Source organism: Eschrichtius robustus, chromosome 17, assembly GCF_028021215.1.
Source record: "Eschrichtius robustus isolate mEscRob2 chromosome 17, mEscRob2.pri, whole genome shotgun sequence".
Lineage (NCBI taxonomy): Eukaryota > Metazoa > Chordata > Mammalia > Artiodactyla > Eschrichtiidae > Eschrichtius > Eschrichtius robustus.
In genome coordinates, this window is record NC_090840.1 from 56592478 (window position 1) to 56607729 (window position 15252).

General features: G+C 34.6%; 1 protein-coding gene across 2 annotated transcripts in view; it reads right to left on the minus strand.

Annotated features, from left to right (window-relative positions):
* ANGPT1 (angiopoietin 1) overlaps positions 1-15252 on the minus strand; it is a 256799-nt gene that overhangs the window by 49215 nt on the left and 192332 nt on the right. For both annotated transcript variants that reach the window (XM_068525454.1, XM_068525453.1), the window contains exon 5: positions 4976-5103. In XM_068525454.1, coding sequence (XP_068381555.1) covers positions 4976-5103 — 128 coding nt within the window. The remainder of the gene's footprint in view (positions 1-4975; positions 5104-15252) is intronic.

Here is a 15252-nt window from a genome sequence, read left to right on the forward strand (position 1 = left end):
TCATCTCTACAGATGAGATAATATGTATTTATATTGTGCACTTATATTCTATGTATATAATAGCTCATATATTATAACAGCTATTATATATATTTCACATAATTTATTATTTATAATTTATTATGAATAATATAGGACATATAAAGCCAAAATATATAGAAGTTCAATAAACTGTCCTTATGATTACAATTACCAGCTTCTTGTTAATAATACTGGCATCATCAATCTTTGAGCATGCTTTTTAGTGTACGTGTATATGTATATATATACATATATGTATATGTACATATATATATGAAGTTGGATTCATGCTAGCACACACACACAAAAGACCATGTTATTTCTAGTCAGAAGAAAAATAAAAAGCCTATGCTTAACAGATGAAGGAAGTTAAAAAAATTAGGTGGTTGGTTTCAAAAGATTTGAGATATGAAAGGACTTGAAAAGTTCCTTCGCCAATATGGTATGGTCTGTGCTATCTGGCAGTGCCCTTCCTGTAGACACAGGCCCCACTACATTTACTATGCCTGTTGTATTTATTGATCATATGACTTGGGCTTAACTCTATCCGAGAAAAGATTGAACTGGCTCCTATCCCAGGCAAGGTCAAAGCTTTCAAGCATTAAGTATCCTTTAACATAATATAACGATTTAAACCCAAACAAAAAGGGGAAATTTGATTCACATAGTTCTTATGCTTTTATGCTGTGTGCAAGTTGGAATGATTAACCTTGTGAGTGTTAATTATTTTTCCATAGCCTTAAATAAAAAAGGCTCAATACATTTGTTATAGTCCTTTTCCAAGAATTAGGGAGATTATAAATTCAGAAACAAATTTTTAAATATTTTACAATAATCAGAGTTATGATTTAATGGTTTGTTTTAGTGAATGAAACTAAGCTGGTAATAGTGCATTTGGTTTTAGAAACATGAAATAAAAGGAAAAATCCTATTCCCTACTACCATGCATGAAGGGAATTCAGAGAGGAAGATAACCACAAGCTATTAATAATGAAAAAAAGTAAAATATAAATGATCTAATTCTCATTTTCTATCTGCTTGAAAATTTTAATAGTCCTAGAAAACTGCCTTTGGCTTCCACGTCACATTTAAAAAGATAATACTCTTCTAACTTTTGCAGACATTCTTTCTTGGCAGGGAATGATGTCAGTCAAAACAACTGTGTAACAATTGTGTATACTTGCAACTCTCACTCTGCCTAAAATTAATAATTCTTATTAATAGTTTTTGTTAATTGCCTAAATAGGCCAATTTAATTGATTGATCCATATCTTATATCATACATAATTGAACTTTTTGTTTTGTTTTTATATAGGCTTGCCTTGAGTTTCTCACCCTTGCTAGAACTTCTGTAAGCACTAAAATGAGCAAAGTTTTTGTTAGGCATATCCACGATTAGCACCAAACTTTATAGCTCCGAAGTATAATCTACATGGAAGGGTGAAGGTCCGAAAGATGCACTTTCCAAGCACTTTTTATAGAACTGAGAGGACACCAATTATTTATATCAAAATAAGAAAAGAAAATGAGATTACTGGGTAGGAGGAAGTGGGATGGCTTACAATCAGAACATAATTTTCTGATAATAAACTCTTACCCGTGTCATTCACATAGGTTCCTATAAAAAATTATGAATGGTGTGGCTTCGGTCAATTCTAATATAAGTAATTATCTTACTTAGTCCCCTCTTAAGATGGTACAGTCTAGAGTTAATTCCTTTGTTACAAAGTCTGTGTTCAATATTTACTATGTGATTTGGGAAAGTTATTTTTCTAAAATAGGGATAATGGGAGCACCTATATCACAGAGTTATTGAAAGGAGTAACCAAGTGAGTATATATATATAATGTGCTTAGAATAGAAGCTGGCAAACTGTAAATGCACAGTACTTTTGAACTATTGTATTAATCAGTTTCTAAATTACACTGGGGAAGTTCACACAATATTTGTTCTTACTAATGTTGAGCTATGTGAATATAATAACGGATTTAAAACAAAACTTGCTACCTACCAGGAAGTGCAGGTGCATCAGCCTAAAGTATCCATCTCCATAACAGAACAGTATTACTATTTGTGAGAGGATCGTGATCATAAAAGGGAAAGAATAAAATAAGGGAATGAACACTTAAGTCAAGAAGGAGGCCACAAGTCTTTCTTCCTTATGGTCAGTTATCTCTCCCTCTCACCATGCTCTGCTATTATTTCCAATTAAACTAAATCTAATGACAGTACAAATGACATGTGAATTTCTCCTTCTTCCATCTGAAGCTCCATGGGGCTGTTTCTACAGTGATAAAATTTGCCTCTTACAGGCCTGTATTGATATGATTGCTAATCTGTTTGGGGTAATATTTTTCCCTGGGACTAAATCTAGTAAGTTTAATTTAGCAGGTATTTGGCATTTGTGGATTTAATATTTTAGATTTTCTTTTAAGAACAACACAGAAGCTCTATAATATGTAAAATTCATTATTTTGCAGAGGCATAAATTTAAATCATGTTATCCTTGTGAAACCAACATAGAAGTCAGCCACTGAACTAGTGAACTGGATGGATCCTCTAACCCACTCTTTCATGTAAATCTTTTAAAAAAGCAACTTAAATATATTTAAGTTTATAAGTTATTGTTCAAGTTTATGAGTTATTATTCAAGTTTATGAGTTATTCAAGATTATGAGTTAGGATACTTTTCTTCCACCCTAACAGAAGCAGTGCTTCTGCAAATAGCCTGTGCATTATTTGCATCTCAAAACATTTTGAACTAGAATAGAGTTATGAATTTACATGACTTAAATTTAATGGAATGATCAAACTTTACTTGTAATGCTCTCACTAAGGGTCGCGTGGTAGTACTGGTGATGGACTGAAAAAGATTCTAAAAGTGTAAAAGTTAATCTAAAAACTTTAAAAATTATTTTATTTATATATTCATACATATAGAATTATTAAGAGTCTAAAAGGAGGGTCACAATATTTTTAGTTAACTTTATTTTTATAGTCATTATGTTAGAGGGGAAGTGACAATCATTTAGGGGTTCTTTCGGGTCTTGGGCAGCACAATAGGTAAATTGCAGAAAGTATTTATGTTAGCTCCACTCCTCTCTCCTAGGACAGTTTCTAACACACTTCACATGCCATCTGTATGGTGTGTCAGTGTGTGGGCGTGCATACATGCCTGTGCACATGAATTGAATTTAAACTTAAGTATGATTTTAAGATATCAGTAAGCAGAGTAGGAAGGCTTCATGTCATATGATCCAAAGGATTCAAAAAGCTCATTTTTACAATAAATTACCCTCTCCTCTTTACTCCTAAACTTGCTATTGTACCTTCACAATTTTTTTTTTTTTTTTGAGACATGAAACACCTGATTCAGTGAAATTTTGCACAGAAGCCCAAAATGAAATACAGTGAAACCAGACTTCTCTGGTAGGTGACCCAGGTAGCAATGTCCATAACTGCCTGCCACCTCTTTTACCCCCTGCACTTTCTCTATCTCTTCCCCCTGTTATAGGTCAGTATGGAAGACCGTTTTTCAGAAGAAAATTTTGTTCCAGCAAAGGGAAAAATCATTGAGCTAACTTAAACCACTAATCCTCACTGAAATCAGCAGAGAGGATAGTAGAGTCCAGACTCTCCCTCTTGACATATGTGTGACATCTGGCAAACTGGTCTCCATGATCCATTTCCCTCACCCATCAAAGGAAACTAACAATCAGAATGACTAAGTAAGTTAGGCTTACTTACTATATACTACACAGAAGTGTTGATATTATCATCAGCAGGTCATTTATTTATTCATTCATTTCAGCTCATATTTACTGAGGACCTATTATGTGCCAGAAACTATTCTGGGTCCTGGGAAATCAAAGATAAAAGTAAAATCCTTGCCTCATAGAATTCTGGTAGTGAGAGAGTCATGCAAAGTTGCTTGAGGGAAACAGGGAAAGCCTTCCGAGAGCATTTGCACAGTACCCAGAGGAAATGGGGACAAAGGACTGGTAATTTAGGTGGGGCAATGAAAGGAGAAAAACTGTTCCATCTTTTGAGGATAAAGCACTGCAAGGGCAGGTGGTCCTCTTGGGGTCTTGAGCATCTGGCTGAAGTTTTTTATATGTTGAAAAACAGGGCTTTCCTCAAGGCTCTCCATAAACCCTACTTCAAACAGCCTCTATCACTACACTTCTACAGTATGTTATAATTTCTGTGTAATTGTCTGTCTTCACCACTACACTGGGAACTGTTTTATATTATGTCCCTAGTCATTTACTGACAAATAAATGACATACACCTAATATGTATTGAATGAAGGAATGGATGGATGATTTGATGAATAAATAGGGAGAAAGAGTATATAGAGGAGGTGTGACAGCAAGACAGTGTTTTCTTACTTCAGAGTTTACTTTGGATCCTGTTCAATATACTGATGAAAACTATCCTCCAACACACTCCTTTAGGTAAATATGAAAAGCAAATCCTTTCAAGATTATGAGTTAAGATCAAATATGTTTCTCTACCCTAATAGGAGCAGTGGTTCTAGAAACATGTCCCTAGCTCTCTCTCCACGGTATGTGAACTGTAGATGATGTGTACCATCTGGGTCCTTGGGACTTTGGAAGATGGTTCCTAACTCATCTCCATGCACTTGAAGTATATGTGACTTCAACATGTAATCTGTACAAGGCAAGCATTTATGAACAATGGGACATTCCAGGAATGAGCAGAGGGTAAATGGAAAACTTTGTGTGAAATAGGGATGGGATATGTGAGGGTTGGAAGAGGTCTGTACAATAGGGTTTTCATCTTTTATGGACCTGGGAGACAGAGTATCTTTGGGAGAAAAGAGCTCAGGCACATATATTTTCAGTTTAACAAGCCCACAAATCAATCTGATTATTCAGCAATTCAACTAGGATCTGCTTTACATCTCATAAACAAACACTTCTGGTTTTACCTTTTTGGGTTCTGGCATATTATTAATATAAATAGTGTAGATTCCACTTTTATTAAAACCAGCTTGATATACATCTGCACAGTCTCTAAATGGCTTTTCTTCCTCTTTTTTTCCTCCCTTTAGTAAAACTGCAAAAACAAAACAAAACAAAAAAGATTGCAATATGTGAATATCAGTACCATTAGTGCCCAAATGGACTCCAAGTATAGGTAAGCAAGTCTTCATTTCCTCCAAACAAATGTCAATGTTGCATTTATTGAAAAATCAATCATAAGAACAATACTAGATTTTGAGGTGACTCACAGCATTACAAAACTATAGGAAAAATGTGTGATCAGTTTATAACTGAATACTTTTTATATTTTGCTTAATTTCTAGTTTTTTTCTCTATCACTTCCAGAATATCAACTCAAGGGACAAGTAACCTGATCATGTAATACCTGCAATTGGTAACAATTTTGTCAGTGTTTCTCTAAAATTTCTAAAACGTTCTTACCTACATTTCACAGGAAAGTTTGAAAAATGCTAAAGCATTTTTGGAGGAGGGAGAGGTGAAGATAAATTCAAACATAAAAATAAAATATGGAGGTTTAAGATGCTAAAAGAAGGTTGTACTGTTTTTCTGTGGCTTTATATTGAAGAGCTTCTAGAAATTTTTATTTTTTAAAAACTCTCAAAATAATTAAAAGGTAGAAAGAAGTCTCTGATCCAATTTAACTATCTAGAATGAAAAGGGAAGTAAACTTTGGTTTTTATTTAATGGTCTGAAGTTAAACTATCAGGTGGATGACACACAAATAGAAGAACAAAAATTAGGGCTTCCCTGGTGGCGCAGCGGTTGAGAATCTGCCTGCTAATGCAGGGGACACGGGTTCGAACCCTGGTCTGGGAAGACCCCACAGGCCACGGAGCAACTAGGCCCGTGAGCCACAACTACTGAGCCTGCACGTCTGGAGCCTGTGCTCCACAACAAGAGAGGCCACGATAGTGAGAGGCCCAAGCACCGCGATGAAGAGTGGCCCCCGCTTGCCGCAACTAGAGAAAGCCCTAGCACAGAAACGAAGACCCAACATAGCAATCAATCAATCAATCAATCTTTAAAAAAAAAAAAAAAAAAAAAAACACATGGGCTTCTCCAGCTCTGGAGGAGGATTCAACTTTAAAAAAAAAAAAAAAAAATTAATAAGATTTGAAATTAAGTTATATAGGTGGAAGAGCTCAGTAAAAGCTGGAAGTCAAGTGGAAAAAGAAATTTAATTAGAGATAATCTCTACTGAGAGGAACTTTATTTCATTCATTGAGCTTCATCCACTATTAAGTTCTTATTAACGAGATCAAAATACAAAAATGACTCATTTAATAGTCCTCAGCTAAAGATATAGGTGGTATCTTCATAAAGTATTTATGATTTAGTATTTTCTAATAAATACATGTTATTTTAGCAGTTTGCTTCATTAGCCTTTTTTTGAAGTTAAGACTAAGAATATTTTATAATCTTGCCCTTAAAGTCTCTGGTTACTTAATAATTATCTGCTTTCAATCACTCTGAGTCACTATGGTATTTAAAAATAATAATATCAAAGGTAAGCTATAAATCAGTGCTCTTAAAATGATTTTAAATGTTCTAACAATCTAAAATACTAACCTGATTTATATTTGACACATGGTGTTACTAATTTATAGGTAATTAAAAATTAACAGTCTAATCTTTGTAGAAAGAATGACTATCTCAATATAAATATTTCAAATTTTCAAAAATTACTATGGTTCAAGGAAATGAAATATCCATGTCCTATATGTTGCTATAACAAAAATACAGAGTTATAACATTTAATAGCATTATGGTTCTCTACATAGCTCCTGTTTGCACAAGTGGTTTTGCCTACTTATATTAAAAGCTACTTCTAAACACCACCCATCACAATTGCAATATCAGGGACTTCCCTGGTGGCACAGTGGTTAAGACTGCACGCACCCAATGCAGGGGGCCCAGGTTTGATCCCTGGTCCAGGAACTAGATCCCACTCCCATGCCACAACTAAGGAGCCTGCCTGCCAGAACTGAGGAGCCCATGTGCCACAACTAAGAAGCTCACGAGCCGCAACTAAGCAGGCCGCCTGCCATAACTAAGACCTGATGCAACCAAATAAATAAATAAATAAATATTTAAATAAAAACACACACACAAAAAACAATTGCAACATCAACACAAAGTAAGTAATCAGAGGACTAACATCATATGATGGTGAAGAAGCATTACACAGAATGTATGCAAATAGCAATTAAAAATGAATATTTATATATTCAAAAGCTACTTTTAATGGCATTGGGCATGTCAATGGATTATATAAAGGTCTTGTTTTCAAAAACAAGACCATGTCAATGCATTTCACTTGTGCTTACTTATTTTAAGCTAAATGGACTATTATTTTTCTAAAACAAAACCTTCCTAAATTCTAAATGCTTGCTCTTCTGTTGAAAATAACCAAATCAGATGCAAAAAAAAAAAAAAGGATGTAAAGAAATACTAACTAAAATTTATAATCCCTTGAGAGGATGAACAAACAGGAAGATGTGGTCAAGAGGAATTCAACGGTAAACCCATTTTTCTTTTTTGGGTGAGAGGTGGGGAAAATCATTTATCTAAAGAAAGAGAAAATGCTTTCTTGTTCAATGTACCACTTCCTGCCCTCCCTTATTTAGTTATGTAAGGAGAATGCATTCCCTTCCCACTTCTCTGCCACCTCCCTTCCCCTTTTCTTTTCCTCTTCAGGATGATGTGGGTGAAAAGACTGTTGCGTGGGAAGAGGGAAGCTATTTCACACACTTTTTCAATAACACAGAAAAAAGGAAAAAGTTGGATACTATCTTATTTTTCTGGAAACTAATTTATAAAAATGTTCAAACTATGAATGTAAGTCTTATAACTGGCAAAATGGTTTGAGGAGTCTACCATAAAAGGTACTATTAGTGCTGTGGTTATACTATGGATTCGTTGTCATTGTGGCAATATATCTGATATAGATGTTTCATTTTCTTGAAATATAGTTTCATATTTTTGAAAAATTGAAATACATTCTTTCCAGATGATTAGACTGCTTGTTTTTAATTACTTACTAATTAGTAATATTATGCTTGAAAGTTTGATCCAGGCTACATTTTAGAGTAATACAGCATTTAAAAGCAATTTGAAAGTTTTATTCAGAGCTTACCTTTAATATTTGTATTATATTCTATGGTCTGAAGACCCCTTCTATAAGAGTAGATTGACTTTCAGAGTTTTTCTTTCTTTTTTTAATCTATAAAGTGGGGAACTTATACATATCTCTGAGGCAAGTATGTGAATTACATAACGCAGAGTGACTGAATTATAGTAAGTGCCAAGAAATGGTAGTTATTGCTGTTATGGTAATAATGATATCATCAATGGCAACATTATATTATTATTCTTTCTTATGGAAAGGACACTCAGGCTGTGGAAGGCTAGCCAACCCACCCAATGGAGTGGTGGATGCTGCTGACTTCTACCCTCAAATATAAATACTGTAGCTGACTAAATGCAGGGAAGTTACAATTGACTGGTTACATTTAGGATTATATTGAGCTGGCCTCTCCTTGTCAGAGTTGGCTAATAATTGGCTTATTTCATTCATTGACTACATCAAGTCACACCATTGTTAAGTTTAAGTGTAAAAAACCCAGGTAAACTAATCTTGCTGTATACTGTAAGCTTTATTTATTAAGAATTAAAGATTATTTCAGATGAAATGATATATGATGTATATACCAATATGTTGATTGTAGAGATTTAATCTCCTAGCTTCAATTTTCATGCCTATTTTCTTTGTTAAGTATTGGAGAATTCTGAAATGCAGTGTTATGATTTGATATTGTAAAACTGGACACACAGTAAACATTTTAAAACACAGAAAGGCAATAACAAAGATGAATTAACTGAACATTGCAAGTGTCAGAACTAAGGATACATTTTTGTAGGAGGTCTTGAGATTCAGCAAGATGGAAGATAATGCCTGGAGGAATATAAGATAAATGACAAGAGACAAACATGGAAAACCTGATGGAAGAAGATAAAAGAAGCATCAACTGGACAGAGCAGGGAGGAGCAACCCTGATACTTGATATAGGTGTTTTAGCTATCTGTAAAAGTGGTTTAACTTATAATAATACACTGGTTTAAAAGCATGAATTCTTAAAAAATGATCTTTACATCTAAAAGTTCTGTCTTTGACCACATACTCTTATTTTGTCCTCTCCCATTCTTTAATTCTTAATGAGTTTGTCTTTCTTCTAATTGAGAGTCTAGATCCCCACCATTACTATCCACCTCTTCCTAGCCTCCTTTTTCTTTCTTCCTACCTTCAGTCTGAGAGTGAGGCATTTAAGCATGGTTCAGGTGGAATTGCTAGTGCCCTCCTTCCACTGTCCTTTCATCCACTAACCCCTTGTATGGGTAAATCCTGACCCAAGGAAGGACGTTTATTCACATTCTCACCCCCATTTCTAGACTGCAAACACTAAAGTGAGGCTATTTAATACCACTGAAATGTGTACTTTCTAAACTCAGCTGTGTTCTCTATGCTTCTCAGTCAAACCCTTGGTCATTTCTAACAGACTTTTTATTACATTTCCTGAAAAGCGTATTTCAAATCTTTCTACTTTTTTCAAGATTAAATCTCACTCCTGTCTTCTCTATTTATATATGACCTTGTTTTATGGTTTACTATGATGATCAAAACCATTTAAAGTAAGTCTCCTCTACCTTTTTCCTCTACAGAAGTTGTCTTTGCCTATCTTTCCCCTTGCCTTTTGTGTTGACCTCTCTTAGTCCCTTTTCTGCTTCTCTAATTGTCCTTTCTCTTTCCTCTTCATTGGGTTCTGTTCCTCTCCTCACCTACCAATAGATGTTCACCAAGATTCTATTCTTGGATCTCTATTCCTTTTTCATCTGCTCTTGTTGCAAACTATCTTCTATGGCTTCAAACTTTTACACAGATTTCTAAGATACAAGCATTTCTGACACCATGTATTTGCTTCTCTCATGACCTCCGGATCCTCATTTCTACTTGCCTGTTGAGCAGTTCCTGATGCAACCCCAACTTTCATTTGTTTAATGTTACCTAATATTTTCTTCCGAAACCGATGTTCTCTTTTTCTCTTACTGATCCCACTATCCTTCCTCAGTTGTCATCATTAAAAATTAATGAAAGCCTAAATATAAGATAAACAGACTGAGGCTTTTAATTTGTCTCTCAATTTAAAAGACTGCCTCCTGTCCCTTCTTAGTTTAACCCATCCTATATTAACAATTTCAGTAAATATTGATTGAACATCTGCTATTTGCATGACTTTTTCAAGACAATGGAGATACAGACGTAAGAAAACCACAACCTGTCCTTAATGTGATCACAGTCTGATGAGAGAAAGACCCATTAGCAGGTCTTCCATAATATCTCATGATAGCTATACCTATGATTAGTATCTTCCATGATAGGGAAAAACCCAACTCAAGCTGGCTGGAGCAAAAAGATAATTTATTGAATCATGTAATTCAACAATCTAGGATAGAGCTTTAGGGAAAGCATGATTAGGTTTCAAACAGTGTGATCAGGAATTGGTTTACTTATCTTTTTCTTGACTCACTTGTTGCTGACTCTCTACCTGGTCACAAGATGGCCAGCAACAGCTTCTCAGTCTAATGTTACCAGTTTAAATATAATACCAAACAGAGATAATGCACACAATTGCTGTTTTGGAGATATGTATCAAGTGCATTGAGAGTAGGTGCAGAGACTACACTCTATTTCTGACCAGGTAGACTTGGGGAAGGCTGTTCAGAAGAGATAACACCTGAATGAATAAAACATGTAAAAAAGCTATCTGAACTAAATTTTAAGAGCTTGGTATGCCAGTTCAAAGACTTTACCCACATCAATATCAGCAAATAAATCTTAGGAAAGTCTTAGGAAGGAATCATTATTCATCCCTTATCTATACAACCAAATCTCTGTGATCTAAAGGGAAAGAACAGGGACATAAGCAGGTGCATGTCTGTCTTTCACCAGCCGACATTCAGTCAATGAGCAACCTGAGACGCTGACTCCAGCAGCTGTTAATTTTATCTGGTCCTTGCCTTCACTTGCCTACTCAATTCCAACCCAGATGGCATATCTACCACTGGGCTGACTTGAGGGAAGAACCATGAAAGCTAAGGCAGAGGGTCACTTCAAATCACATGAACCCTCAAGAGAAAACTTCCTGGAATGTGGAATTCGTAATTCTGAGTCTCAGAAAACCTAGTAGAGAATGCAGAAGACAATTAGCCTTGCTACCAGAGACAATATAAAAAGCAGGAGCCCTTGATCCTACTTAATTCCTAATAAGTTGCTATAAAGGGATCAATTCTTCAATTATTCTTTTTAAATCTTAGATGTGGCTAATCATTCATATCTCTCCAGTATTTAGCAAACATCAGAATGTATGCAGATCATGTTATTGGTTTAAGGATATTTCTTGTGGTACTTTTTGGGCCATTAGCAGTAAGGAGATCATAGTACAAGGAACTGACCCTAGCCCATGATTTTCAACACAACAGGTCACTGAAGGTAACTGAACATACAGATGAGTAAAATGGCATATCTGACAAGGTGCAAACAAGCAAAAAACTGATTGATTAGATTCTCTAGTCTTCAGCCAGGTGTGTGCGTATTTCATGGAAAGGCCATTTAAGAAATTCCCTGGTATCCTAATTTACTTGAAAGGACTTTTAGAAATAGAAGAAGGTAATATTTTGCATTTCAAGGGTGTAGAAAATATGTTTAAAGGTTTGTAGGCAATATTCAATATTTCAATATTTTGTGGGTGGGTGAGGAAGACTTACCGATGATTTCATAAATACGTATCACATATGTATAGCTATATAAACACATATGAGTTTTAAGCTTATAAATTAAAACCTTCAGAATTGGTATTTTATTTCATATAAAATATATGCATATGAACCTAAATATCTGTGGGTTGATAACTCAGCATGATTGTTTTTAACCTACAAAAATGGCAATTACCTATTTTTTTAATCTAATATATATATATATAACATAAATTGCTATGTCACAATATAACAAACATATTTATAAATACTTTCAATCTGAAGTCTTTGGTTAAGTAGTTAAAGGCTTCCTTTTTAAAAATCTACTATTCCTTTTCCTTTTAACTGTGGTATAAGGGAACACTTGAACATTGTTTACTTGCTGCACTATTATTTTAATTAAATTTTTTGTAAAAAGAACTGTTTTTATTCTAATTTAAATTCTTTATGTGTATATATTTTGTAGATAATATGTAAAATCTTAACTATCATCTTGGTGGAAATATAATAATCATGATCATAATAAAATCAACTAGCATTCATTGAATACTAATTATGTGCTCAACTCTGAATTTCTTGTGCTAAGTATGTTTTATATGCTTCATTTCATTTCACACTCATAAACATCTTATGAGATGGATTTGTCAATATGTCATTTTATATATGAGAAAACTGAAACTCTGAGATGCTATCTAACTTCACCAAAGCTTATAAGCAGTGGAAGTCTTTAACTGTAAAGTCAAAACTACTTCTTACTGGCTTCTAAAGTAATGTCAAACCCAAATAGAACTCTAATACGCTATTTGTCACAGAGTGAATCCCCAGCAATACTTAGCTGAAAAGGTCCCACCCTAGGGTCTTAGGTGAATCAGGACAGGCCTTAATTATGAATGGGTATAGGCTCTTCTCATGGAAGCAGGAAGTATGGGAAGAATGACAGGAGGCAGAAATGACAAGAAAGAAGAAAAATGTTGAGATGAAGGTAGACGAGAGGAACAGGTAGCAGAATTTCTGTGAGACGGGAGCTCTCAGCAGCCATATGAAGCAGTGATGGCCCACAACTTCAAAAGCAAACAGAGGATTAGGAAGTAAGAGGTCCCTGAGCAGCCACACTGGATTTAATAATGTCCATACCCTAAAAGTCATGCTGATCAGGATTTACCCCCATTAGTTTTAGATATTATTCTCAGAAGCCTAATTATTGATCCCCCAGCCTATGGACCATTTGCTAGCAGCTACAAGTTTAGAGGACGGCTGGTTGGGAAGGTGAGAGTGGGCATATGTCTGTGTTTGTGCTCATCTTCTAGAATCAGGCCTGAAAACAATGAGAAAATTGATAACTAAAAGCTTTTTTGTGGGTATGAGGAAAAAATAGTAATTTTTTTAAAGTAGGCAAAAATAAGAAATGATAATAGTTTGGGCAATATATAACACAAGGGATAAATTATATACTTTTAGAAAGGCATCATGGTATTATGGTGTAAATTAATTCATGCTGATGATAATGAATTAAATTATTAGAAAAAGCTTTTATGAAAACACTGCAGAAAATTTGCCATTATGATATTTAAAAATTTTCTTAAAATTTTACTACTTAAAGAGATACATTATATGGAAAATATATTACTCATTACATATAATTGTAGGTAAATATATACATTTAAAAATTTTTATCTGTCTTTAATTTTTTGATTCTTACAAAGGAGTCATATTTAAAATAAGCCCTACACCCCTGCAATCAACTGTTCAGAGAATTTTTTTTTTTAACATCTTTATTGGAGTATAATTGCTTTACAATGGTGTGTTAGTTTCTGCTGTATCACAAAGTGAATCAGCTATACGTATACATACATCCCCATATCCCCTCCCTCTCGCATCTCCCTCCCACCCTCCCTATCCCACCCCTCTAGGTGGTTACAAAGCACCGAGCTGATCTCCCTGTGCTATTGAGATGTATAAGGTACATAAATGATTAAATCCATGTGGACATGCATAGTACCCTATGTCATATGTGGATTGCTAATTTTATGGTACTTGTTTCAGTGTGGAATAATGAAACGTGAAGTAATTCTACATATTTCTATTTTTGTTTGATTAGTGTATTTAAATAAATTTTCTAACACTCTGCTAATGTGAAGTGACTCACATATGTAACTGAATGTATACAATGCATATTACACTTAGAGCAACTAAGAATGAAAAAAAATTACTAAAAGTTGAAGATGGATTTACACACAATCTTTGTTTAATCAAGTGATCATTCGCTTTTTATAAAATTCATTTCTGTGTTTTCCCTTTGGGCACCCTGATGGGCAGTTATGAGTGCTACATGATCCTTGCCATTTGTTCAGAAGGTCATTTCATTAACAAAGATATTTCAGGTGTTTCATGTGTGTTAATTTCCCATGTAATGTCTTCAGCCTGACTGGAATATACTGATTTTGAATAAATGATTTCTCACACATGTGGGAAGACTTAAAGGGCATCTTTTGTGCTCTGAGTGGACAAATAATTGATTTCAGCAAAAGCCGTTAAAAATGGAATGAAAGTCCTTGGGCAATGCTGTAAAACATGGAGAGTAGTTGCCAGATGCTTTTGAAAACTGACAAAAAAAATGCCACTTTGAAGTTTTAAATAAAAAAAGGCTGACTGTCACCATAGGTATGTCACTTTGGTTCTTACTCTTGTGGTGAGATATACTTGATGAATACTACTTTCCTACCTGGGGGTATACATGGGATTCTACTCTAACTTTGGGTTTCCTCAGTCATTATGCGTGACACAAAATCAAGAGAAGATGTGGAATGATTGATAGGAGTCATAAAATGCATGAGTTTGTCTAGGACACCAGGCAAACTCTAAGGCGTGTAGTACTTTTATGTTAAAGCAACGTGGCAGCAGCACTGGGGCTTAAAGTCAGTTGTCCTTCTTCCTGTTCTATCTAGGCTACCATGCCCGCCCTCTTGATGGCATACGTCATAGCTGCTTCAAGACACTGGTGAGGAAACCATCTCAATCTAAGTCCTAGTTCTAGGGACATGGGCTGGATTAATTTTGGTTGAGATTTGGTTTATTTGTGCACTTGCGAGTGTGTACATGGGGCCAAAGCAACCGGCAAAACCTTCCTTTAGAACAAAATTGTCACTTAAAATTAAACCCACAGTTCAGATTCATTGTTCCAAAGGAACTCACACTGATTGTGAAAACAGAATGTTCACACCTAAAATTAATTATGAGTACACTTAAAGACATGATAAAATTAAAAGAGGTTTGACTTAATTGGTATTAAATTTAATAATTTAACTTTATCATAAATTCATCAAAAATTTTATGACTTATTTATCTATTCTTGGTAGGTCACATATTAGTGTGATTCCTTACCAGAGATGGT